This window comes from Sparus aurata, chromosome 18, assembly GCF_900880675.1.
Source record: "Sparus aurata chromosome 18, fSpaAur1.1, whole genome shotgun sequence".
Lineage (NCBI taxonomy): Eukaryota > Metazoa > Chordata > Actinopteri > Spariformes > Sparidae > Sparus > Sparus aurata.
Genome location: NC_044204.1, coordinates 6,292,253 through 6,318,164, shown reverse-complemented (window position 1 = coordinate 6,318,164; position 25,912 = coordinate 6,292,253). Strand labels below are relative to the sequence as shown.

At 40.7% G+C, this 25,912-nt stretch overlaps 1 protein-coding gene across 6 annotated transcripts in view; it reads right to left on the bottom strand.

The window, feature by feature from the left end:
- Positions 1-3,174: 3,174 nt before the first annotated feature.
- The window catches only part of LOC115568585 (complexin-1-like), a 57,203-nt gene continuing 34,465 nt past the window's right edge, over positions 3,175-25,912 (bottom strand). For all 6 annotated transcript variants that reach the window (XM_030395986.1, XM_030395984.1, XM_030395987.1 and 3 more), the window contains exons 3-4: positions 11,791-11,966; positions 3,175-6,852 (exon numbers count right to left, since the gene is read on the bottom strand). In XM_030395986.1, coding sequence (XP_030251846.1) covers positions 6,658-6,852; positions 11,791-11,966 — 371 coding nt within the window. In that variant the 3' untranslated portion in view covers positions 3,175-6,657. The remainder of the gene's footprint in view (positions 6,853-11,790; positions 11,967-25,912) is intronic.

Genomic DNA, 25,912 nt, shown 5'->3' with positions numbered 1-25,912 from the left:
CCTGAGTGCTGCACAGAGAGCACAAAGGCAGCTTGGTCTGAAAAGGCTACCTCAGAGCATGAATACTAATGGAATTGATTTATACCTTCATTTCCTGCAGGGAGACTTGTGGACTTTTATTGCCGAGGAGGAGCCAAGACCCTTGTGTGTGCTCAACTGTCTGAAGTGGTGGAAAAGCAGCAGGTCAGTGGGACCCTCCGAGGCTCTGCAGTTCTGTCAGAAACTGAGCAATTTGGTGTCATTGTGGAGCGCCACTGGAGAATATAATGGCTCTCAAGTAGACTGGAAGAAAAAAAACCTAATTGAGATGTTGGTGTGGAAACATGTTAAATTCACCATCACTGAATTTTGATGAATGGGCTGGTAAAGCAGACCTGTGTCCATGTCTGCTTGTGTTTCTCAGGCAAAGACAAAATATCTGTCTTTAGTATAGTCTATTCTATATTATGTATACAACATTGAAGCTTGAAAAGAATCAGATATTCTGACCAAAGCTTAAAATAGCTCATTAACTGGGTGGTCAACCATTAACAAGACCATTATCGACATATATAAGCTTTTGTGCAAAATACACTTGACACACGTAAAGATTTGTTAGCCAAGGAAGATTAAAGTTAACATGAAATCAACCCAGTCTCTCTTGGAATTACATTTAGAACTTTTTTTTTTTCTTGTTACTTCCTGAGCTGATATTCAGCACCAGAGCAGGTAATGTAGTCTACTGCTTAAAGGACAGTTTTACACATGAAGTTAAATTTACACATCACGATTTGTAGAATTCAGGATGGGGAAACTGTGAATGTTTATGTGACTCCAGAAGAAGCCTTTACACATCTGAGAGAATATGATAATGTCATGGTGACGTCATCAGGGTCATTTTTGGCTTGACTGGATGGGAACTGAAGAAAACTTGGATTTAAGAGGTTGTTTGGACAACGTCATTTACAGGCATGGAATATGCCATTGAGATGAATTATGGGAAGTGTAGGATCCAGGGTTTCTTAATTTTGTGTAAGATCAGTACACCCCCTTCTCTGCTCTACCAATTTTCTTTAAAGAAATAAATAAAAATAAAAATAACATGATTCTTACAAATTGGTCCTATAATAAAGTGCCACTGTAAATTGCTTCAGAGAAAACCTTTAAGTAGAATAGCAGAATGTGAGGATGAATAGTTGATGGTGGTTGATGTGTCCTGTATCAGACCAGACAATTCTTCTGATTGATATTTCACGATTACATTGAACTTCCTACCTTACCCAAGCGTTTGAGTTACATCCCATAACTCTATCTTAATTTCAAGAAAGCTGCTAACTAACTGATACTAACTGTTTAAGAATGAGGGGTTTAAGCAATGTGGTATCAGCTATCTCTGCAACTTTACATTCAAGTTTTGGCGGTGCATATGTCAATCCTTCACATTAATGTCTGTGGAGAGCAGGTCTGAAGTCAGATGACCAATACCTGCATAACAGAATTACTTGGTAAACTTTAGAAAATGATAACGTTGAATGTAAGTTAAAACAATTCCAAGTTGTCTTTCAGATGGGACAGCTGTCTCTGAGGGCAAAGTCCTGTGTTTGTTTGACCCATCCACCAACCCCAACCGCCACCTTCATTGAACTCTCTTGCTCTTTATACCATGCCTGACATTCTGTGTGTGGTATTGAATGAATTTGTCTTCGACAGAGTTTAATGGGAAGGATTAGCGCATCATCTACAGGCAGAATTGGATTTCGGTGTATGTACAGCACACGATATAAACTTCTAAAGTTCCGTGTTAACAGTACACAGACAATCGTGACTGGGCTGGTTTTCATTTACGACACTTGGAGAGCAGTGTAAATGCAAGATGCACTGAAGGGTGTTTCTCAGGAGTTCATCATGGCTGTGAGTCTTGATTCTTTGACTTGGGTCTGAGGAAACTGTCTTGAGATTTTGTAAAGAAATTAATTTGCTGTTGTGGACCACCCCATATAAGTGAAAAACCTAGAAGTAGCCAAGAAAAAACAACAACAGATGTATGGCTCTTCATTCAGGAAGAGCGAGGAGATTGTACTTAATAGATAAATTGATAATATTGTTATTGCCTCTATTATGCTACCATGCTAATAATAAGATCCTGTCTCTGGGATGGGGTTGTTTCTGTTGAGAGCACAAATCACGCAACATCTCTGCAAACCACTTGGGCTTATTGAGACAATCTCTCATCCCACCAAGCTGTCTGATCTCAAATGAATGAAACACTTATTTATGTACCAACTGAGCCACTAAATAAAGGAAAGTATTCAATTATTCACAACAAAAGTCTTACAGTTTTGTAGAAACACACACACACACACACACACACAAAAACAAAAAACAAGGAGCCGTACTGCAAACAAGATGTGACATGGCAGCTAACCTTTACCAGTGAAATTCACTGATGTATGAGCGGAAGGTAAATAAAATGACAGGCTTTGCACTGTGTATGCTGAAAGGTGATGCCAGCAACCTTTTAAAGGATCCTCATTTAAAGTCCGGACCAAAACTGAAGCGAGCAATAAACCAGAAATGTCAAAGCATCATTATCAATTAGTTTTGTTTTAATGTCAGTCTCCTTTTTATGCTGGAATCAAATCCAACTCTGAATTCACTGGCACCCCTAATCCTTGGCTTGGCATCCCCTCATTATCTTTGTTTGATGTAAAAGGTTTGACGATACCGATATCACAGACCCACTTATGACAAACACACCGCTGTGACAGAGATGCTATTTGCATCGCTTTGATGTCCCCGCACGGTTTCTGAAAAACCCTCCAATCACGATTTGAACAACACAGTGCATTCTGTTTACAGCCCTTTTCGCTTTTATTGAAGAGATGTTGAAATTCCTTCGGAGAAAAAATAAATGCACAACAGCCATGTTGAGATGAGACACAGGATTGACTGACAGAAACAGCAACATGTGATATACATTGAAGGTCTTTGCACATATACTTCCTTAATGCCATGCAATGGGATGCGAGGTCACGTCTCAGTCTCACAGGTGTTGGGATGGCGTTGCCTCCCAAACGAGAAATTGCACGTCACTACCACTACTTCCATATACTGATTTTTATTATACACAGAAGGAGCAGTAGCCAAAAGCCCGCTGCAGCAGCGCTGTTCGAATGCAGAAACACAAGACGATGAAAAATTATATGAAATCACTTTATTCTCAGAGTGTGCGGTGATTCCATTTTTGCAGGAAAGTTACAGACTGAAATATCTGTCTAAGATGGCATGCAGTGAGGCTAACAGGTGGAGCTTTGAAACACACAGAAGACACGAAAACGATTTTTTTATCAACAACCTTGCCTACATCGCACACCATAAGCATGCATACATTTTGTCAACAAATAGGGAAAGAGAGGGAGAGAGAGAGAGAGAAGGAGGGAGAAGGGTGAGAAGATTACGCAGTACAAAAAAAAATAAAAAAATGCACCAAATGAACATGTCTTTTTTTTTTTTCTTTTTTTTCTTTTTCAAAAATACCAACCACCAGAGGACAAGAGAAACAGGACCGGCTACGGACGAGAAATACAAATAAAAAATACCGCACGAGAGTAAGCATCTTCTCAACACGTACAGAACAAAGACAGATGCAGGGAGAGAGAAACATCAGACAGTTACATTCAAGTCACATCAAAGGAGTATTTATTTTTAAAGTGGACTATTCTTCAGGCAGTATCGTAATCATATTTATGGCTGTATGAGCGGCACAAATGAGCGACTCCCAGCTGAACACTGACTCGGAGTCTACTGGACGACTAGATATTGATTACGCATGACTTGGGCAGTTTGTTTGGGCAGTGGTCTATAAGCCATTTAGAGCGCAATCAATTGGCATTTACAAGATGATGAATGTTTATGGTGGATGAGATGCAGAGGGTGATCTGGTTTCAGAGCGCACCAGTTTGACTCACTAGGAGTCTTGAAGAACTGCACACACTGAGGGTTGTTTTGCTTGAAAAGTCTCACACATGGGTTGACTGGGCAGTAATCATAGCTTTCTGGAATAACCTTGGGCCAAACAAGAGACATGTTGCTGATGAATAAAGGTCGGTGTCCACTTTCTTGAGGCCCCTGGCAATGAAATCATCAAATTTTTAGTTATGCTAAGAGAAGGCTAGTAATGGCTCTATAAAACTGAAAAGAAGAATACCTGAGAATTGTAAATAAATAAGAAATGCAGTAAATTAAAAGAATGAATCCTCTTGTCTAAGTCTACTAATACCAGCACTATTCTTTGGTTTGACTGGACTGCTCTGACGATGGATTTGAGTGTTGACGCATGGTTCCATAACTGTAAACATCAGTTGCTAACTAAATGCTAACACACTGTTTGAATGGATGCTAGCAAAGGCAGTTAACAAGTACAATAAAATCACAAAAAAGTTTAATAAATATGCTCTAACCACGCTGTGCCCTTGGATGTTTTTTTTTTTCATACACTCAACATGATTACAGAGCTCACAAAGCGCTGATAAAAAGGTACATTTCCCTTGTCTATGCCACAGGAAAGCACACGTTCAGCTTTAGTTTTGCCTCATGTTTAGCTAGCTTAATAAAAACAGTGGCAATGTGACAGAAAAGCGGGTTTAGAAAACCGTGAGCTACTGTGCGCAAGTGAATCACAAAAACATTTCCTAACAAAATTGTATCACAAGATTGAACTGATCTCTGCTAACAGCACATTGATGCTTCCCCTAGGGGATTGTTTTTTCTGTACATGGCAGCTAAAATAACTCTTTACTTGGTCGTATTCGATTCATTCTAAAGTCTAGTTCTGGGTTATAACAACATCAAATTTAAGTTATTCGTCGTGATGTACTTGTAGGCTAACAAAGGCATTGACAGTAAACATCTAGCAGTGTTACCAGCACGAGTCTGGTGGAATGTCTGAAATATCTGGAATGTTTTAACAAGACACTGTGGAATGAGGGAGAGATTTAAAAAAAAAAAAAACAAGGCATATGGAGAAACATTTGATTTTATCCCTTTAAATGTGTGCCATTAAATTACCAGCAGGACAGACTGGACTCCAGCAGGTAAGCATATTCTCTTTAACATCATTTCATCGCATTTCTCTGTGTGTTTTTGTTGATGTCTGCCTTTGAGAATCTGCAGTTTGCGATTGCGAACACGAATCCTGGTTGTGCTCTTTGTTCTGAAACATATGACTGAACATTTGTTTTTACGACATAGAACAAATCATCCCACCTTCCCCCTTTCCCCTTTTAATCAAATATGTATGACCTACAAAGGCTTCACTGTCACTATGCAGACACTTGTGTGCCTTTAACATTGACTAACACATTAAGGACACAAGTCTAAACACGCAACAATGAAGATTGTCTGTTATTGCTGATTTGGGACTATCCCCATCAGTTAAACCAACGGACACAGGACAACTTCATTTGGAACAATATATTGCACTAATGTCACTGTCTGTTCACATAGAGTGTGTTCACAACATTGTTGTGTTTGTGAAGTTCTATTTTATATCTTTTTACAAAAAGTTGATGGAAATGTCAAAAAGAAATCAATGCCTGGTTTAAAAACGTACACGTCCTACTGCAAAAGCAGAGCGAGCGACACCTGCCACAGGACATTAAAACTGAACGTTCAAACCACAAACATGTATAGCAAGTGAATTTATAGTAAGAATGTTGTCTAACCGCTTTGAGACAAACTTCATGTATGGAGAACGTTTATAGTTTTTCCCCATGGAGGAACATTTCAGACACAAGGTCAATTACCGCTTACTGTACATGATGGACGAGATGTCAGTCAAATAAAAAAAGAATGGAAAACCAGTTATTGCCTCAAATATCAATGTATTTCGCTTCATCATAACAAATGAAGTGGTATCCATAATGTGTACGTCACTTCACAAAAGTTCACCGCATGCTTAAAAAAAAAAAGGAAAAACAGAACAAAAAAAACTCTAATTTTCAAATGAATTCCTTCACTTCCTGGTTTTACAGGTGACTCCACCAATGCTCATATCATTAAACAGTCACAATAAACCAATGAGAACATGAGGGACAGTTTATGGGGTGGATCCTCACAGTGGAGAACTAATAAAAATGCAAGTCTTTTTTATATACACTTTATGTATCAAATATTAGCAAGAACAGAAAAGGAAAATTCAATTAAATTTTGATATGATTTGGATAATTTCTCAAACGTTAAAAATATGGCTTATACTCTTATTCATCTTGTTATATGTCACATTTCGCTCTTATATAGTTCTCTTTTTTTTTTTTATAACCCGAGGCTATTTACAAACAAAAAGGGTGGATGATGGGTGATATCTGGTCTCATTCTAATTGCTGACATTTTCAAAACATGGTATGAGATTTGCCTTGATGTAAAGATCTGTGAAGGTGATACATACTTTCAAAATAGGATTATAATCACAGGTTATCAAGAGAGATGCTCTGTATGAGAGATTAAAGTACGTATCTCCGTCAGAGATCAGATATTTTTAAATGAAAGGCAAATTCATGACACGTTGCTCAACTCCAGGACACTTAGAAGTCGGGTTGAAGGGGTGGGAGGGCGTGGGGGTGAAGAAAGGTATGACATTAGTCTTGCTTAGATGATAATCACATTTCACCCAAAGCACTGTTACTTTTTATTGAACATATCCATGAGCGGAGTCGGGATGAACTTCATGACCGTATCCACGATGCTCTCCTCTTCCTCCTCGTCGCCACAGCCAGTGGGAACCGCCTTCTTCGGACGGGTCAGGCTGCCCTCGGAGGCCTGCTCCATCGCAGCCGCTGCCTCGGCTTCCTTCTCCTCCTTCTTTTTGATGCCATACTGCAGAGGAGAGAAGACGAAAAATATATATATATATATATGTACTAACTCTGAGTCCAAATTCTAGAAATGTATAGATTGAAAAAAAATCATCAGAAATAAAACTGATCAGTATTAAATATGTATATATATATATATATATATATATATATATATATATATATATATATATATATATATATATATATATATATATATACATATGTTTAATATATTATATATATATATATATATATATATATATATATATATATATATATATATATATACACACACACACACACACACACACACACACACACACACACGGTTACTTTTTAATATGAATGAATTTTTAAATTAAGACTGATCAGTTTTACTTCTGATCATTTTTTTTCAGTCTATACATTTCTAGAATTTGGACTCAGAGTTAGTATTTTAAACAAACCTTTACATATATATGTACTAACTCTGAGTCCAAATTCTAGAAATGAGTCCAAATTCTAGAAATGTATATATATATATATATATATATATATATATATATATGTATATGTATATATATATATATATATATATATATATATATATATATATATATATATATATATATATATATACACACACACACACACACACACGGTTACTTTTTAATATGAATGAATTTTTAAATTAAGACTGATCAGTTTTACTTCTGATCATTTTTTTCAGTCTATACATTTCTAGAATTTGGACTCAGAGTTAGTATTTTAAACAAACCTTTAAAGGAATATTTCAACATTTTGCGAAGGACGCTTACATGCTTTCTTGCTAAGATTTAGATGAAATGATTCAGCTTTAGTTTAACTTAGCATGTAGACTGACAGCAGGGGGAATGCCTGGATGTCACCACTCCTGGACAGATAAAGTTCCAACACACAACTCCCCCCTAACACCACAATTGGTTGGGTAGACTCTTCCTTTCAAGCACTTTTGCCAACATCATGTCCAGTAACAAGCTCAGGTTTTGTTCAAACTGTACTAGTGTCCCTACTTGTAAATAACCAGTTTCTTTCTGTGCCTTAGCTAATAGTCGTTCCCCGAAAGCCACATTCTAATACTTTTTAAGTGGTCCCCGTAACCCAACTGTTTTAAATAGCTCCCAATTCAATAAGAAACTGTGAATTGCAGCCGTGAGGCACCATGACAAAAATGTGATTTCCTTGCACCCTGAACATTGCAAGATTTCTGTGTTTAGAATAAAGGTCTTCCTTCACTTCAAAAGAAAGCAGGTTGTAAGGCGTTTGCTCACTCCTGTGCTGCAGAAACCTGAGATAACTGTGAGTGACTTCAAAATGTGGCACTTTTGAGTCTAAAGATAGGTGCGTGAGGCGTGTCATGATCATTTCATGCATTTGAGGTAAATTGGTTGAAAATGATTACTGCTCTTGCAAAGTAATTCACATTTCTTCATTTGCATGAATTAGCTTCAGGCTGCCTCCTCCTCAACTTTAAGCACAGTGTAGTGGAGCTTTTCAGATCCTGCCCGAACAGCACGACTCAGGCTTTTCTGCTTGTTTTTTATGTGTTTGGGAGTTTTAAGGACTGCTTGGTCTAATTTGACCATCATGGATATTTTATGTTTCAATTACAGGATCTCAGTGGGTGTTTACAATGCTAACGCTTAGCTTCCTGGGCCCCAAAAGAAAAGACCCAGTCCAAATGTCCCTTGCGGTGAACTTGCTTCAGTAAATGTAGTTGAATTCTATTACTGGTCTCGTGTTGCCTCAAATATATTTGCTGTATGTGTGGCTCTGGTTTAAGAAAAATCAATACAGCTGGACTGCAAGGAAAAGGTTGCAGAGCATAGGGAGGTCAACAGGCTGAGCGATGGTTGATTTGGGGCACGGATGCGTAAAATGAGCTCGACTCCTCCATGACCTTTTTGCTGCCTTCCCAGGTGCACATTAATGTGATTCTGCTGCGATAAATATATTATAAATAGACTGATAGTGTCTATTTCCGCTGTGAGGATGTGTGAAGGGGGGCAGGATGACCTGTGTGTCTGGGGTTATTCAAGGAAGTCAAAAAGTATGTGAACACTAAGGCTGTTCAACGTTTATTTTACACTTTATTAGAGCCAGCATCTCAGTAATATCTTCTGTCATGGCTAAACCATACTTTGATATGAATAAGTGACGTCTTCAAGGAAACCGGGAGAAACTCTGGTGGGCTAAGGTCTTGATAAAATGATTTGAAGATAAATAAACAAAAAATAGATTAATCTTCTTAACAGAAGGCGTTCAGTTCAAAAGAGTACGGACAAATAATAGCAGCTGGTATTTGGTCAGACAGCTGCTTCAATTCCGGTCAAATATTTCACTCAACACTGGCTTTGAATGATTCATCTGGCAGCCAGAGACCTTTTCAGCTCCTATGTTCTTCACGCTGTCAGCTAATAAGACCAGACTTTGTGATCCTTGGTCGTATTTTGAGAATGTTTTTCCTCAAGAATAATGCATCAGCAATAAATGCCCAGTTGGATATTGTACAAAACAAACAAAAAAAATGATGCTGCTCGAACATTTAAGTCAGTGTGGGGCAACAATTGATCAGCAGGAAGCTGCAGCAAATAAAACAATCAGTGACAGACAGAGCAGAGATCATATCTGTAGCAGTCCCATTGTGTGTTGTTTTTGCAATCTTTTTTCATTTTGGCTGAATTTCAAAATCCCTCTGGGCTGATTGCAGTGGATTGAGATCACCTGTGTGATCGCGGGGTGTGGAGGCGGGCTCCTGATTAATGAGTGAGACCAGGTTGGGGCATTTTCCTCTTAGCCAATCAGGTCCGTGTATCATCTGATCATTCAATTATTCCATTTAATCTGGCAAACGAAAAACGAAAAAACGAGTCAATATTTCGTTTTTCAGTTTTTCTGTATGCACCAAACATTGAAAAATTGTGTTTATTTTCCCATTTACAGTCAAAAACGTAAAATATAATAAACAAGGAAACCAAAACGAAATAAGGAATCCGTGTGAATCCGTGTACCCTTCGTTCTTTGGTTTTTCCGTTTCAAAACCAAATTAAAAAAACAGAAAAACAACTTTGTTTTTCTGTTATTTTAATTTGGTTCTGAAACGGAAAAACCAAAAGAAGGAAGGGTACACGGATTGGTGGACATGGTCTCATTCTCATTTTTGATTCTTCAGACCTCAACCAAACAGGCTGTAAGCCAGACTCTCTGCCCTGTTTAGGCCCTTTGTTCTTTCGAGTGGAGGGAAATTGTGATTCTACAACCGAGTGACCATCAAAAGTCACCATTTATCTAGGCTGCCTGCATCAGGGCTGGGCTTATTTGTGCAGAATCTTTGAAACCCAAGCCCCTCTATACAATTTCAATTAGTCATTTGGGTCTTAAGAGGCAGTAAAAAAAGTATATTAATTACATGAGTCCCTAAAGAGGCATGTCCTCACAATTATCAGACTATTAATGATGTTGGCACTCACCATAACAAAAAAATATATAAAAAATATGTGTTTATTTATTTGTTTGTTTGTTTGTTTGTTTTATTATTTGTTTATATTTTTATGTTGGCCTGAGGTTTTTAGGCACTCAATGTTTGGTTAAACCTTCAAAATTAAGGCACCAAAACTACTTGGTCAGGGTTGGGTAAAGATCATAATTTTGCTTGAAATGATGCTTATTCAAAAAACCTTTATCTGCTAATGCAAGACAGAGAGGCAGCTGATCAGACTCACTTTAAATCAAACACACATTTCTGCGGGATTTGGGTGAGATACGCAAACAAAGCAGCCTGATTAACTGAATGGTTGAAGGCACTCTTGCGCAACTTTTAAGAAGATAAATCTTACTTCAACACCAAAATTGTTTCTTCCTGACTGTATGACAGAAAACAACTCTGGTGTGATGGGTTGATGGATGTCTCCTCTGTACCTCCTGCTCCCTTGTTTGTTCTGTTTTCCCTTCATGCTGCTCTGTTTCGCTCTCTCGCTATCCGTCTCAGTCGGCCTCTATATCGCTCTCAGACTTGTTCCAACAAAGGCTCGCGTCAGTTGAAGTGAAGACAGTCACGCTTAGTCAGCCCCTCTCCACTCGCTATAATCAAACACTTTCCAAAGATATGCTGTCATATCACCCCGTCTCCCTCCTCCGTCTTCTTTCACAATTGTTTTCAAAAGAATCGCTGGGACTGTGCAGCGCTGATCCTCAAACTCCAAAGAAAGCTTTACACGAGCTACAGATGGTAAAGTTTTAAACTCAGCGTGAGAAAGTCAAATTAAATATGAGCAACATCAAGAGGAATGTTTGATTGCAAGCCGCAGACACTTTGATACATCAATTAACATTTTATTACCAATGAATTAAATAGTAAGCATGAATTTATTAAAGATAAGATGGTCATGTAGGGTCACTAAGACAAAGCTTGTAAAGCTGACTTTCATCCCCAGGAGTCCCGTGCGTGTTAACTGAACAGCAAACAGCATACTTGGGTTTACAAAGCTGCACACTTACAGAAAGTCCCTCCAAGTGGTTTTTCACATGAAAAGTGATACAAATAAAAGATCGAGCATGAGAGAGAGGCTCAAATTCTGCTTATTTTCACTCTAACCCTAATATATATAACCCCAGACTGCTCCTGATGTGCTGGTCGGCACCCTGCATGGCAGCCACCACCATCAGTGTAAGAATGTATAAATTACTGTAAGTCGCTTTGGACAAAAGCATCTGCTAAATCCTCTTAAATGTAAAATGTAAATGACTTTAGGGGCTTTGTAACAGAGTCCAGTCCTTTTTTAAAGTAATGAGGACATGCATGCTTTTCATCAAACAAGTGGTAGTGTTGCCATGAAGAGGTCGTACATTTTTTTTTTTTTTTTTTGTTCCTAAATGTATCCTAAAGCCTTTAGGAAAAAATAACCTGTTATGTAGTTTTCTGTACTGAGGTATGTTTTACCTTATCTCTGATGCCCTGTCGGATGTTTTCTCTCTCTGCCTCCATTTTTGCATATTTGGCCTTCCTCTCCTCCTCCTGTTGCCTTAGTGCCTCTTGCCTTTCCTCTTCTTTTTTCGCAGCATCGGGATCCTTCTCCTCCTCCCCACCAAGCATCTTCCCCATGTCTTTGGTGGCCCCTGTTGTCAGTGTTGAGATAAGAGAGAGAGTTTAGTGGAAAAAAAAATCAAACCAAAGTCCAGCAGAAACCTGTAAAATCGACAGTCATTGCACATAATGGATCTCAGCGATCAGCTGTTGTGAATCATTGGATGTGAGCGGTGCTGCATCGAAGTATTTTGTATTTCAGTCCTCTTCCAGGGTGTTGAAACAGCAGCTTGATCTGCCCTCGACTGAACTAAAGACAATGGAGGGAACAAGAGGTGAACACTACGAACAAGAGCCCTGAGATAAAAGCCATTGCAATTAATTATTAGCAGTTCTCTTGATTGCCTTTGTGCACCTCACTTTGTGCTTTGCTATCTCCAACAGGAATTTACATCCTCATGCAAAGCATCCACTTAGGTGGGATGGGTCAAAGCCCTGAGAACAAAAGGCTTGGAGTGCTGTTGAAAGAACCATAATAAACAGACACTGGGGTGACTGATCCCGCCTATGTCTGTCCTTGTTAGATATGCTAAATGACAGATTACCATGCAGTAAAAAGGTATTTATTATTAAGCAATAACTGCTTTGGTCTGAAAGATGCACCCTGACTTTTGCGCTCCTTATTTGATCACTTCCAATGCTAATGATACCACTGAAGACGCTCTGGATCAGAGCATTGGAAGTGGCCACAGGCACTGGGACAGCTGTCTCAGGCCAAGACATCCTACTGTAACATGAGTTCTTCTCTGTCAGTGTGGAGCATCTGGTGGGAGCTACAGGCATCACATGAGATGCGTCATATGCCAGTGCACAGCTGGTGTGTTTTGCCTCAGTCCGGTATCCCTCAGCATCACATTCACATTGAACATTTACGCCCAGTGCCAACCAATGAACACGTATGCCCTTTATGTTTGGGATGTGGAGAGAGAGGTCACAAATGTTGCGGTGGATAGTTGTGCAGAACATCTGACTTTCCAGCCGGAATAGAAAGAATGTTGAAAATTGATTTTGGAATTTGCTGATAGTGTTACAGCTAGCGAGTAACATTTGCCAAGCCAAAGACCACTGTTCAATATTGCGTTTTAACATTTGTAAGCCTGTGCCGCTAGATACTTTCAAACAGACATCGAGATAATTTGTGAGACAAACGGAATATTTTTGAAGAGACATCAGACATTTTTAATGTGTTAGTGACAACACATTGGATTTTTTTTTTTTTTAGAATGAGAAGATGGGCCACACTACACTCAAAATCTGGTATCTGACGAGACATCAGGTCATTTGTTATTCATGTTTTTTAAAAGACAACAGGACAATTTCCAGCCAGACATGGTTTGCAAAAAACGTTCATTGTGAACATTTGTTCTGCTGATTGGGTTGGACGTGTGGCAGATCAGAGTTCTCATTCAGTCAAAGACCAACTGCTATTTCAAAAAATAAATAGAATTGCAGTCACAATATATTCCTGTCCTTGACCTACTGTAATATGCCACAACCACAGTCGCTCCCTAACATAAACTACACTTTAGCAATGATTTAGACACAAGCGATTTAAAAACGTTGCCTCTCAGCGCTGATCCAAATAAAATCCAAATGAAAAACATGCCGGTGAGAGCACTGCGTCAACACTGTTGGAGCTGTCAGGACTCAGATGGTGCCGTTCGCTCTCTAATAACATGAAAACAACTTCCACAGAGAGAGATGGAGAGTCCTTCACTGTAAACATTTCGTTTTGTCAGCTCCAGTTCAGTTGCCATTTTGTCTTGCTGTGGCAAAGTGTTTCCACAATTGCGATGCGTCCATGTCAGTTACACACACACACGCACAGGAACGGATCCATGAGTCCTTCGAAACAGAGACTCTCTTACTACCTTTATTGTGAATGTTGATGCTTTAGATTCATTGTTAAAGGATAGGTTATAATGAGAAATGTAAAGCAGACAAACAAACAGTTAAGGACTTTAACTGAGTCGCTTCATTTTGCTTCGAGTGTTAAGCAGCAACACCATTGCCGTCTTTGGTGCTTTAGTAAAATCTTTATCAAACAAAATGGTATTATTGGGTTAACTATAACAACTTGAGAGGCTATAGTTCAACTCAGGAAGTTACAAAGACTAATCTCGAGTGTCGTCCTGCGTGTTGAGCTGCGCCTGCAGAGCTTTTGAACATTACCTTTACACGAGGCTCTGGCTGTGAGTTCTCACTCCAGAGGCACGAGCTCTTCCTTCCAGTTCAGTGGCTGGAAACAAGCCGGTGCTCACAGTGGCCCGACAAGCCCTGAACCCAGAACTCACTTCCAGCTCGCAGTAAAGAGAATTGATTTTAATGAGAACTGGACCTCTTGAACCGCACTGGGATCATTCGAAACATGGCTCTCCCTGCCCCGGGTCCAGCACACTTCCTTTCGCTGTGAGCACCTCTGTGTGCGCTCGCCTGCTGCATCGAGCCTCGCAGGCTCTCCGGAGGAACGACTCAAAGACACAACCATCTGCTTCAGCCGTGAAATTGATGAGACAGAGTTGACCTTGAGGTTCTTGGCTGCAGTCCGAACTTGCTGTGTTGACGGACCGGGACGAGCCCCAGCCCTTAGTCATACAGAGCAGGGTGACTGCTAATTAATAAACAGACATGTTGATGCTTCTTGTTTCCTCACTTACTCTTTAATGCGCAAAATACACGACGTGTCGGCGTCAATTATGTTCGTTGTCCCGAGGCGTTTTCATGTCAGTGTAACATGTAAAATATACAGCAACATGACACGCATAGAGGGGCCAGTGGTGCAGAGTTCATCCAGTCCAGATGGAATGCAGTCAGTTGGTGGGATGGAGTTTTGTTTTGCTTCTGATCGGCTGCTTGCATGTTTCTTCACTTTTCTCTTCAAAACAAGGTCATCAGAGGATCGCACGCCAGTTTTCAAAAACTCTCATTATCCTGTTTATGTGTGGCAAGTAAACACTGCACTTTTATTACTTATAAATCATTGATGAAAGTTTTCCGTACCTTCTGTGAATATGTGATGAAGAGAGTCTAAATATAAACCATGTTTTCACCTGAACACATTGAATATATTCATGCCGACTTCAATCAGAGCCGGTGGCCTCGTACCACCCCTGATCACCCTTACCTCCGTCTGTTCGAAGTGTAAAAGACGGCAGTAGATAATGATGTATGAGAGAAGCTGTCAGTCCACGGTGTTGTCAAAGATTTAAGACAGCTGAATGTGGTCGAGGAGTCAGAGGGTTTCCTGCTGTTCTGCAGCTGAACCCTTCACCCTGCTGCTCTGAGGTGAGCAAAGCGTTTTCTTTCAGGCAGCAAGAAGCACCACCGTTACATTATTTACCACACGTGTAGCTACTCTCTTGCAGTAACACAGAGTGCTCCTCTCTGCGCTTTGCCTCAGGCCAAACTGAGCTGCTGCACGAGACTGTAAACTTTCTCTCTGGCTTCGTTGCTGGTAGCTTGGGGAGATTTCCCAAATCTTGTGTTCATACCAGAATTTACAGGGGCTGGGGAGACTCTGATATTCCCCGTCACTTCAGGGATAAGATATTCCTCTTTAGCCAGGCTAAACAGAGACTTTTGAAATGAAAACTAGTTAAACTTCAGAGGCTGCAGATTCGGATTAAAAATAACACGACACGCCTGAGCTGAGAAACTTTGACATATCGTTCTACTTTCTTTATCATTACCAATTCTCACCTCCTCATTAGCACTCACTGTTTAACCCAATCCTGGTAAACAAATATCATGGTCCAGTGTGCAGACGGTCTAGTTCGCAAAGTCTGTCAAATTAGCTGTTTTTTTTCCTGCATGAATCAGCTGTTATATCAGACACATACCACTTCATCTTCGGTCTACTGCTTCTGATTTTTTACAGCTTTACAGCTAATGCCACTTCATCTCTTGCATTTCCCTGCATGCTGCCCCCCTCCTCCCAAACCTCCGCTATACTAATCTCCAAGCTCAGGGCTAATTAGCTCGTCTGATTGTGACAAAGTTGCCGTGTAGCCGAGTGAGACAGTTGTTGCTCCCAAAAGCCTCGGTGTCGTCAAACGCTGCCAGCTGTGGTGTCTGGGAACGCTGAGCAAGACGAGGAAAGCTCCAGAGGAAGAGCTGAGAGTCCTGGCTTCAGTTAGAAAAACACTGAAACACAGACTTAAGTTCTTAATTAGGAAGAACAATGAATAACTCATCCATCGCCACAGTGGCAGAGACTTCCAAGGCAACTCTTTGATGCTTGAAGTTCAGTTTTTTGCAAATGAAATGTGGACATTTGAGTTCAGCTGGACTTTACTGTGAAGAAACCTTCAATTGACATTGACAGAACTTAGGAACGATTAGTCTGTGTGCTCCCTGATCTCTTTGTCAGTCCCCAGTTATTCCCCTGAGCCTGTTCCTGTGTCTTCCTGCTGTACTTCTAATTTTTCCTCCTGGCTTTTCCTTCCTGCTCCTCATGTTATTCCTGATTTGTACTTTGCCCTCTTTAGTTTTTTACTTTGTGTTAAGCTTTTGTGTTGCTACTTTGTATTTTTGGAATTTGCACTTGTTTGTTTTTGGATAATATATTACGGTGTTCAGCTGGTCATTGAAAGCTTGTTTTTTTTTGTTCCTGTTTTTGCATTTGGGTCCTCACCATTTTGCCACACCTGAAAGTACCATCAAAGCTACATACTTTATGTGTTCCTTATATATACATATTATATACCAAGGGAAAAGGTTTGGGCATAGCTGCAATAGAGGCTCAATGGGCTTTATCCTCTGAGGACCATGAGTGTCAACATTTCATGGCAATCTATCAAACAGTTGTTGAGATATTTCAATCTGGACCAAAATGTCCGACCACCTGACAGACAGACATCACCATCCCACAAACTATCCTTCTTAACAAGTCCTCCCATTATTCCACAGAACAAACTCAACCTGCTCAGTGACATACCTGCCACGAAAGCTGGTAAACTGTGCTAACTCATCATGGCTTTAAAAGGACTTTTTGGGTCAGCTGAGTCCTGAGGGCATATTCTAAAATAAGAGTAAGAGGACAGCTTCCACCTCTTCGTGGGAGAAGAGCAGAAACTTAAAAAAAGGATCAGGGACAAGTAGGGAAGTCTTGACTGGACTGGTCACGCAGTGGATTAGACTGTGCAGGGTTACATAAAGGCTGGCTTTTGGTCTGAAGGGTGTGTGAAAACGTGCAGAGAGTGTCTGGAAGTATCCGTGGTGCTCTGAGGGTGTCTATGGACGAGGCTCTGCTGCGTGTTAAAAAAGAATGAGAACAAAATGTGCAGCTCATATAATTCCCTCTATGCATCTGAGCTGTACGATGAGTGTGTCACAGTAAGTGTGCACAGTCCCTGTGGGCTGTCAGAGCAGAGAGTATAATCGAGCGTGTGTCCTCCAGGTGCATTTGGGCTCCGAGAGCGCTTTCACTGTGTGTGTGTGTGTGTGTGTGTGTGTGTGTGTGTGTGTGTGTGTGTGTGTGTGTGTGCTGAAGGATGGGCAAGATCACATGGTCAAGATCACATGAGAAGGGTCCCCTGTGGAGCCCAAAGGCACACGAAGAAGAACAGAGAGAGAGAAGACGAGGGAGAGAGAGAGGGCTGAAAACGAACACGGGAAAACAAGGACACGGGAGTAAGGTTAAGCAGAACGAGAGCAAGTGAGATTATCAACAACACGGCGTATTAAATAGACAGATGGAGGGAATGAGTAAGAAAGAGAGAGACAGGAAATCTGCAACAAGGACGGTGACACAAAACGATGATGGAGAGCACTAGAGAAGAAAAGGTATTGTGGTATTTCGGAAAGAGAAAAAGGGAACAGTGAGAGAGGGAGCAAAGAAACGAGATGATGCTGATGGAAAGATGAGACACGGAGGCACGAAAAGAAACGGATTCATAGAAAGTCAGAGGGAGAAAGATGTAATAAAAAGGCAAGCGTGCTGTACGAGGGAAAAACGGGAGATACAGCAGAAGAAAAAGTGATGGAGAGAGGAAGAGAGAGGAAACAGCGGGACCAGCTCAAGGACTCTGTGTTCCTGCTCTCCCATCTGTCACCGGTCCTCAGCAGTCCCACGGCTGTCGACTGGTGGCTCCCTGCTTCAACCCCCACGGCCCAGCCAGCCGACCCAGACCATCATCATCAGCCTCCTACCCCTGGCTGAGCAAGAAGGTGGTCCCAAACCCCAGTGGAAAAACTACCAGGGGAAGTGTTCCGTTACGCAGAAAACAACATGGCTGACCAATGCCAGGGGGCCGCCTATTGAGGACCACTGTTCCACACACAGGAGGCCGGCCGGCCTCCTGTGTGTGGCCCCCGAACTGTTATTCCTTCACTAATGTGTTTTGGTTGGGTCAGTACTTGTATACCGGGACTTGTCTCCATGCAAACGATACACAGACAGCTGGGTCACTCACTGCTGCGAGCGCAATTTTTAACTTCCACTTTCATTTTTGTAGCAGTAAGAGATTGAAAATGGTGTATTTCAAGTAACCTGCTAAAAAGTGAAGAGTGAAAATCAGCAACTCAAAGAAGTAGGGACTTAAAATTTGCATTCTTTCTACCACCGACCAGGACAAGACCAACGTATATAAGACTGCAACAGTAATTAGCAATTTCCCGAATTAAGATTAATAAATTGTAGTCTGATACTCAATATCTGTTAAAGCGCATGGCGGGAGACAGGGAGTCTCTCCAGTCAAACACCCTTTCACTTGCGGTGCCAAAATTTGTATCATTCTTGTTAAAACTCAACACCATTTAACCACAGAACAAACGACGTGAATTAACCCACAACCATCTTACGTATCATCTTATTCACAAACACATTCACGAACCATAATTACACCAACACCAGCAGAATACCCAAGAGTCATTGCGCCACAGTCCACAAGGGGCGTTACAATATGCCAGGAGAAGCTGTGATGAAGATTTCCAATTTGAAACGACATTATGAGACGATAGGAATTTTGAAGAGACATTTCCTCCTAATTCAGACGTAAGCACAACACAAATAAATGCACTGAAATAGTCATATCAAGCTGCGAGCAGGATGCTTGTCACATCTATGACACAACAACAAACAGCAACAGAGTGCTCACTTGGAGTGGTGTGGATTTTGGGTAAGCACAAGAAGCCGTTCTCAGATGCAGAAATGATAAAATAATGCATGACTGAAGTGATGGACACAATGTTTGAAGGCAAACAAAAAGAGGAAATATTCAACTATGTATTTTAATTTATGTTTAAATGGAAGTGACATTTTATTTTAGTTTGTATTTTTCTTGTTTTGAATGAAAAGGACATTTTGTTTTGAATATTACAGTATTATTGCGCGTGGCCTGACCGACCTCAATACATGGACCCTTGAGTCATTGAAAAAAATCTTTGGTTCCTTCTATACCAGGGGTACTCAAATACAAATCAGGTTGAGTGTGGGTGTTTTTTATAAAGTGAAAACTTGATGTAACATCCAAATCTCGCCAACTTCTTAAAAGGACACGTGGAAGTCATGGTTATATTGTGACGCTTTGAAATCTCTCCGGCTGTGTTTCTACACCTACTCATAAGTTCATCGATGTCAGACCTTGAAAAGTAAAAAAACTCCATTTGCTGGAGCAGCTCTGAGTCACCTTTCGCACTGAGCTGTCTGTGCCGCCCCTTGACATCTATTGACTTTATCGGGGAGACAGTTTGGTTTTTGGAACATGAGTCCTTGGAGGGCTTTTGCAACACTTTGGGTTGGAAAGAAGAGGAGAAGGTCCTGTTCAGTACAGAAAACTGCTTCTTTGTCGCCGTGTGTGATAGGCTGACCAGGGAAAAAGGATTTTATAGCTGAACGGTGCGAAGGTCAATCTCAGCACCCCTTTTCATCTTTTCCTTCCTTCACTCATGTCATTAAGACTGTCTTTCAAAAGTCCTTCTGCCTCACTGAACTTTTCCAAGTGGTTAAAATGAACGCGAGCCTGTTAGCAAGAGGGTTTCTGATCTCTCTAGTCTTTGTGTGTGCTGCTTCCGCTTGTTGCATATTTGTTTATTTCTTTTAAAATTACATTATGTTCTTTTGCAAAATGAGCAGTAGATGACTGCAATGGATCATACTTACTGGTGCATTCACTCAAGTACTGTACATATGTACAATTTTAACGTACTTGTAAGTTCCTTTCGTGGAAATATAAGAAGCATGTCAGTCTGTCCGCGAAGCAGACAGATTGTTTTGACAGATTTTTCATGTGCTGGAAGTGAAATGGAAAGAGGACACTGAGTAGATGTGAGGTGTGGCATCGTCCCCCCCCCCCAACAGCCCACCACAGTAAATCTCTCGGGTACATGGGAAATGGAGGCTTGAGGTACATCAGTCTTGTGCTTCATCACCCGTTCGCAACCATTATCATTGGAAGACAGCCTCACAGAGTCTGGCCTTGTCGATGAGCGAGCAGGGACAGGCCACATTTATCACCCCTGAGGTTGGCATCAAGGACGAGGCAAGCCACACACACACACACACACACACACACAGACACACAAACACGAGGAATGTAGGTCACCACCACACAGATTTACCTGTGAATGTCTTAGTTTATCTTAGTAATATGTGCAGACACAGCAACTTAAAGTAGACGAAGAACAGCGTAAATCTTAAAGACAAACTAAATTGCAACCAGGATAGGATCACTTTGATCAGCCATTTTGATCACGATCATCACTGGCTCATTTAATGATAACTGGTCTTATATGGAGCTTAGGTCTGAAGGCTTCTTCTGGCTCCTTAGATAAGTGCTGGTTATCTGTGGTGGAGCGAGCTCTAACAACCCACGACAGCTCGGGGTGGTGCGTTTGGTCGCGTGCCAGAGATCATGGAGAGCAATCGCAGAACTTCAGGAGCAATTACTCTGGAGTCACTGCAGTAATGAGTCATGGAGGTGACGCTGCGGCAGGGCCGTGCCCGCCACAGAGACATGGGGGAAGTAAAACACAGGAGATGGGGGGGGGGGGGGGGGGGGGGGCTGAGGTTATCTGTATATAATATTTTAACTCCAGGTGGGCACTTTTGCTGAAAACAGATTAAATCTGATGTATAGAGATCAGAAAGCTCGACATCTTGCATTTCAAAAGAGCAGATGTATGAACTGTACGGCACATGACTCCTGCTGCAAATAAGCAGTCAGTTTTCAGTATATTACATTAACAACCACTTTTTTTGTTTTTATTATAAATTAGTGGTAGGAAAAGAAACACAAGTAAGATTTTAATCATATAATCTTTGTCATTAGACACTGCCGTTCCATTTTCACCATTCACAGTTACTAATTAAAAATAATGATTGCTACACTTTGAGACAGTTTAACCTAATTATTGCCCTAATTAGTAAGTCTGGATAATGGCAATGTAGTTTACGATGTCTCATGCTGCCTTCGAGATTGAAATTAGGTTTTTGTTTGGATGCTGCAAGCCTTGATTTAGTCTAATACCTTCACAGAAATACTGAATGTAATATTTGGACTCGTACAGATGAGTCTATGTCTTACTGATCAAATGAACACATGGAAGCACTTTTGGTGAAATGCGTGTAATCCATACTATAACTGTTTTTCGTCAAGCTCAATTACAACGCTCTAATTAACTTATGATCTGATGATACTGGTGAACCCGCTGAATCCATCATTTTAGCTTACTTTTTAGGATTTTCTGATCGGACCCTGACTTGCTCAACCCGAAAAAGAAGCTTAGCCAAGTTTAGTAAACAAAATATTTAAGAGGTTAAGCAAATTAGAAGCTGGACATGCATTCATCAGGTGTCCAGAAACACGAGTCAACTGGGATGCTCTTATTGCTAGTAGTTTGTACATATATGAGAAGTTATTAGATCAAAAGGACAAACTCACAGAAAAAGAAGTCCCTGATGGGCCTGCGTGGTCAAAAATCAATTAATGCAGCTTCAAAAATAGCAACTAGAAATGTGTAATGTAATACTTCAATTACATATCTTATATGTAATTGACTGCTCGAGGTCGCTGCTCTATTAAGACAGATCTGTGTTGGCTGACCCTGACCACCATGTCCCAAGGCACATTGGGAGATTGTTGTTTTTCCTGAAGGGATCAATAAGGTAACAGACAGTACTTTGAAAGCATTATTTTTTCCATGACTATGTCTGGTTTTTCTGATCCCTATGTGTGCTTACATTAAAGGAAACATCTAAAAATGGTCTGCAGACGGCTCATTAGATACATCTGTGTGAGACAAAGGCATTAATGCAGACTTTCCTCACATGATGAAGAGTCGAGCAAAGTCTTTGTTCATTCAAGGACAAAGTTTTGAGTTTAATAGTAATGGAAGCGATTCAGTTGTTTAATTGGTAATATACATTGAAAATCTTCACATTTTACTGGGATCAGTTCTGCACAGCAACAGTGATTTCCTGATCAGAACTGTAATACATTTTAATTTGGAAAAGTGGTTAGAAGGTGATGGGAACTACTTCCTTTCACCTGTCATTTCCCCTGAGAGTTCAGATCTTGCGCATCTGTCTTGACAGTTCAATGAGCTGCATCAAGCTACTGATCGGAGATGGTGCACGACCTTGGAAGTAATTCACATGATATCAGTCTGAAGAAATACCAGAAGAATCGGAGCATAAACGGGTCCACCCTTGGTCTTTTCCATCCTGTCCAGCTTTTCTGTTCTAATGTTACGTTTAGAACCATTTAGCTATCCTCACATCTTCGTGTGATAATGTGCTTGTTCATTATCTGTTCCTCAACCTCGCGTTACTCCATGCTGTTCCTTAAAAACTTTGTCTGGTTGATCGTTTACCTCCGCATTGTAGTGATGTGAACCCAAAAGTAGCACCTGTTTCATCTGCCCAATACGTAAAACAGCAGCTGTTGCCATGGCAGACAATATCTCGAAAGCAGCACCGCATGTTGTGATGGTGGTTACTCAGACCTGTCACTAAATCCAGGATAATACACACTCTACTACTTAAACATAGTACATGTCATGCTAGAGGTTCTGTTGATAGTGTAGAAAGCCAAAGTTCTGATGTCACTTTCTGTGACTCAATGCTACTGATGTTACAGAGAGTTCGGGCATACACTGATTTCATTACTTGCCCACCGCCCCCATCATCGTTTTGTTTATTGTATCAGTGCTTAGTTGGGACGATGGATGCTATAATTACAATATCGCCTGCTCCGAACAGCAGCAGCCGCATAGTTGTAGAACAAAGCAGCAGGAGTAAAATTACGACAGTAAGGACTTGGTTGACTGTCAAGATGATGGCGGAGGATTTTGTTGCCATGACAAAAAGCGCAAGAGCTTATTTGGCGATATTTCCGATTTAATTAAAAATCAGGGATTGTGATAACGTAAATTAGGAAAAAGGAGTTGGGTACCTAACTGAGAAGTTGGAGGTGTGAAGCCTGTTGCCTACAGCTCTTCATCTTACATCATCTAATATCCATTGCTCACACAGACTGCACAGATCTACTCCCTGACATATTCAAACTGATCTGCTGTTAACGAATGCTGAAAATGACCGAGCGCTGTTTTGCTCTGCAGATGCATATTTGATGGACAATAGAGAAAAGGGTCAGCCAGACTTGCTGAACACATCGAATTCCCTTTAACTACTTCACAAGAAAAGCTATTGCTTTGCTATTACAATGCAAGCGCATTTTACCACTTTGGCAAGCTAGTTAGCTTTGTGCAGATGCTCGTGTGTGACAGGAGAAAAGGGAATGCGGGTGATCATCTCTAGAGACCAAGAGGTAGAATCACTTTAACTACACTGTTGATTGATTGAAGCTATCATTATTTCCAGCCATTATTTTGCTACAAATGAGTGGAACTGTACAAAGTCCACAAGTCTGTCAGTTACAAACAGCTTTTTAAACTTTCTAAACTAAGGTTATCACTTTGACGTCTCTTATTAGCGCACGTCAATCAATCGTTTCACTCAGGTCACCTTAGTTCGTTCTCACACAAACTATTCAGGGACTAATTATACCTGGCTTGTTGTGCGCTGCTGTTTGCTTTGTTCTGCCAGGTAGGAGACCTGAAAGCAATTATGTCCACGTCAGATGTGACAAAGATTATTTCAACTCTTTGCAGAGCTCAATTATTGCTTCTGATAATTTGCCTTTGAGAAGATCTATTGAGTGGTAGCAGTCATGATGTCACTAAAGTTATCAAATTTTAAAAGGACTTCTTTTTCATCAGCTTCTGTTGCATGTTGATTAACTTTATCACTCTCATCTCCACTGATTCTATTTATACACTTCCAACATACCTGAGATGTGACTTCTAACACCTTTGGATAACATACCCGAGTTAATTAACAGGTTAACTAATTAACAGATTCCTTCAGCTCCCACTGCTAATGTTCTGTAAACACACGAGCACGGCAGCGAGCATCACACAAGTATATCCGTTGTTTTACGACTTTGTTAGAGATGGGAGCGTTAGAAACTCTTCCACAAGCATGAAATGAACTTACCCACATGACTACAGATGTTAATGTGGCTCTCTCTTCAGCTCCGCAATAAAATATCTCATCATCCATTCAGCCAAAAGACTCTTTCGCATTTAGGACAATAGCAGCTTCTGACATGGCTTTCATTTTACACAACTTCTGGATCCATCAATCTAAAAAAAAAAAATCAATGACCCTGATCATTGCCTTGATGAAACCCTTTCTGTTTGACATGGATCTATCCAAAGGCTGAAAATGCAGCCAAAGATGTCATCTTCATTTGAAATATATGTAAAACCATTACTGGGAGTCATAAACCCGGGGAGGAGAGGTTAAAAATGTGAGCTTCCTGCATTTCTCTGAGCTTTGAAAGAGGATAGAAAATCCTAAGCTACAGAGCTTTACAGGCTGAAGTATTTCAGTACTTCTGAGTTTTTTAAGCAGCTATTAAATTATCTTTTTTTTTGCAAAGTTGTTTACGTTATCGGCGAGGAATTGGGACGCGAAATCTGTCACATGGACTGACAAAAAAAAAAGATCTTCAGGATTTTAGCAAAGGTACACGAAGATTTTAAATTGAATCAAAAATTTCAGTGCGACCTCTGAGGAAAGTCGTCGTTTCAAAGCTTTGAGCTCCTTTGAGAGCACCGTGATGCTGCTGACACCTTCTGAAAAAAAGGCATTACCATGCAAACCCTGTGGAGCCTAACTGGCTGAGAGCCTCTCGGGTATGTATTCTGAGCATTATGCATGCACATTGATCCCTAAGACCCAACGCTCTGCTTCCCCCTCAACCCCCACCTCGGCTTTTAGCTCCAATTTTGCCTCTTTCCTCAATGCTAATATCAGGAACTATGTTTCAGTCCTGTGTGCCTCCTGAAGGCTTTGGAGAGCCTCTGTCTGTGAATTAGCTCGACGGATCCCCGGCCTCCCGCTACGCATAATCACCCTCGCCTCCTCCTCCGCTGCCACTGTCTGAGTATACTCATCGATCACGTGGGGTAAATCTGATTTCAATGATAACTAACACCATTACTCAAACATGAGATTGCGGCGACCTCCGCGCCGTCACCCGTGGCTTGGATTTGTGCGGCTTTGGAGCTTTCTGAGCGTGTGAAATATGAAAATGCTATTCATGCCAATCCCTCTCCCAGCATGAGTGGTCATGCAGGAGGAAAGACGGGCGTACATACAAAGTAGGACTGCGGAGCTCGGCAGGGCTCAGATTAGGGAGCAATTTCTGAATGTACATAATCTAAGTGTGAAAAACACAGAACAATCGCCATCTACAATCTGTGTTTGTTAAATTATATTTACCTGCAATTTATACTGTCAAATGGCTTCACGCACCCACGTTTGAACATGGTGCTCCACCAATGATTGAACCATGAATGGAAAAAAAGCTGTTTAATAACTTAGAAATACAGCTGTCGATACACTAAACATACTGGTGCCCCAAATAAAACGATTATTGCAACTTTATCTTCTTAATTGTTTTTGTATGCA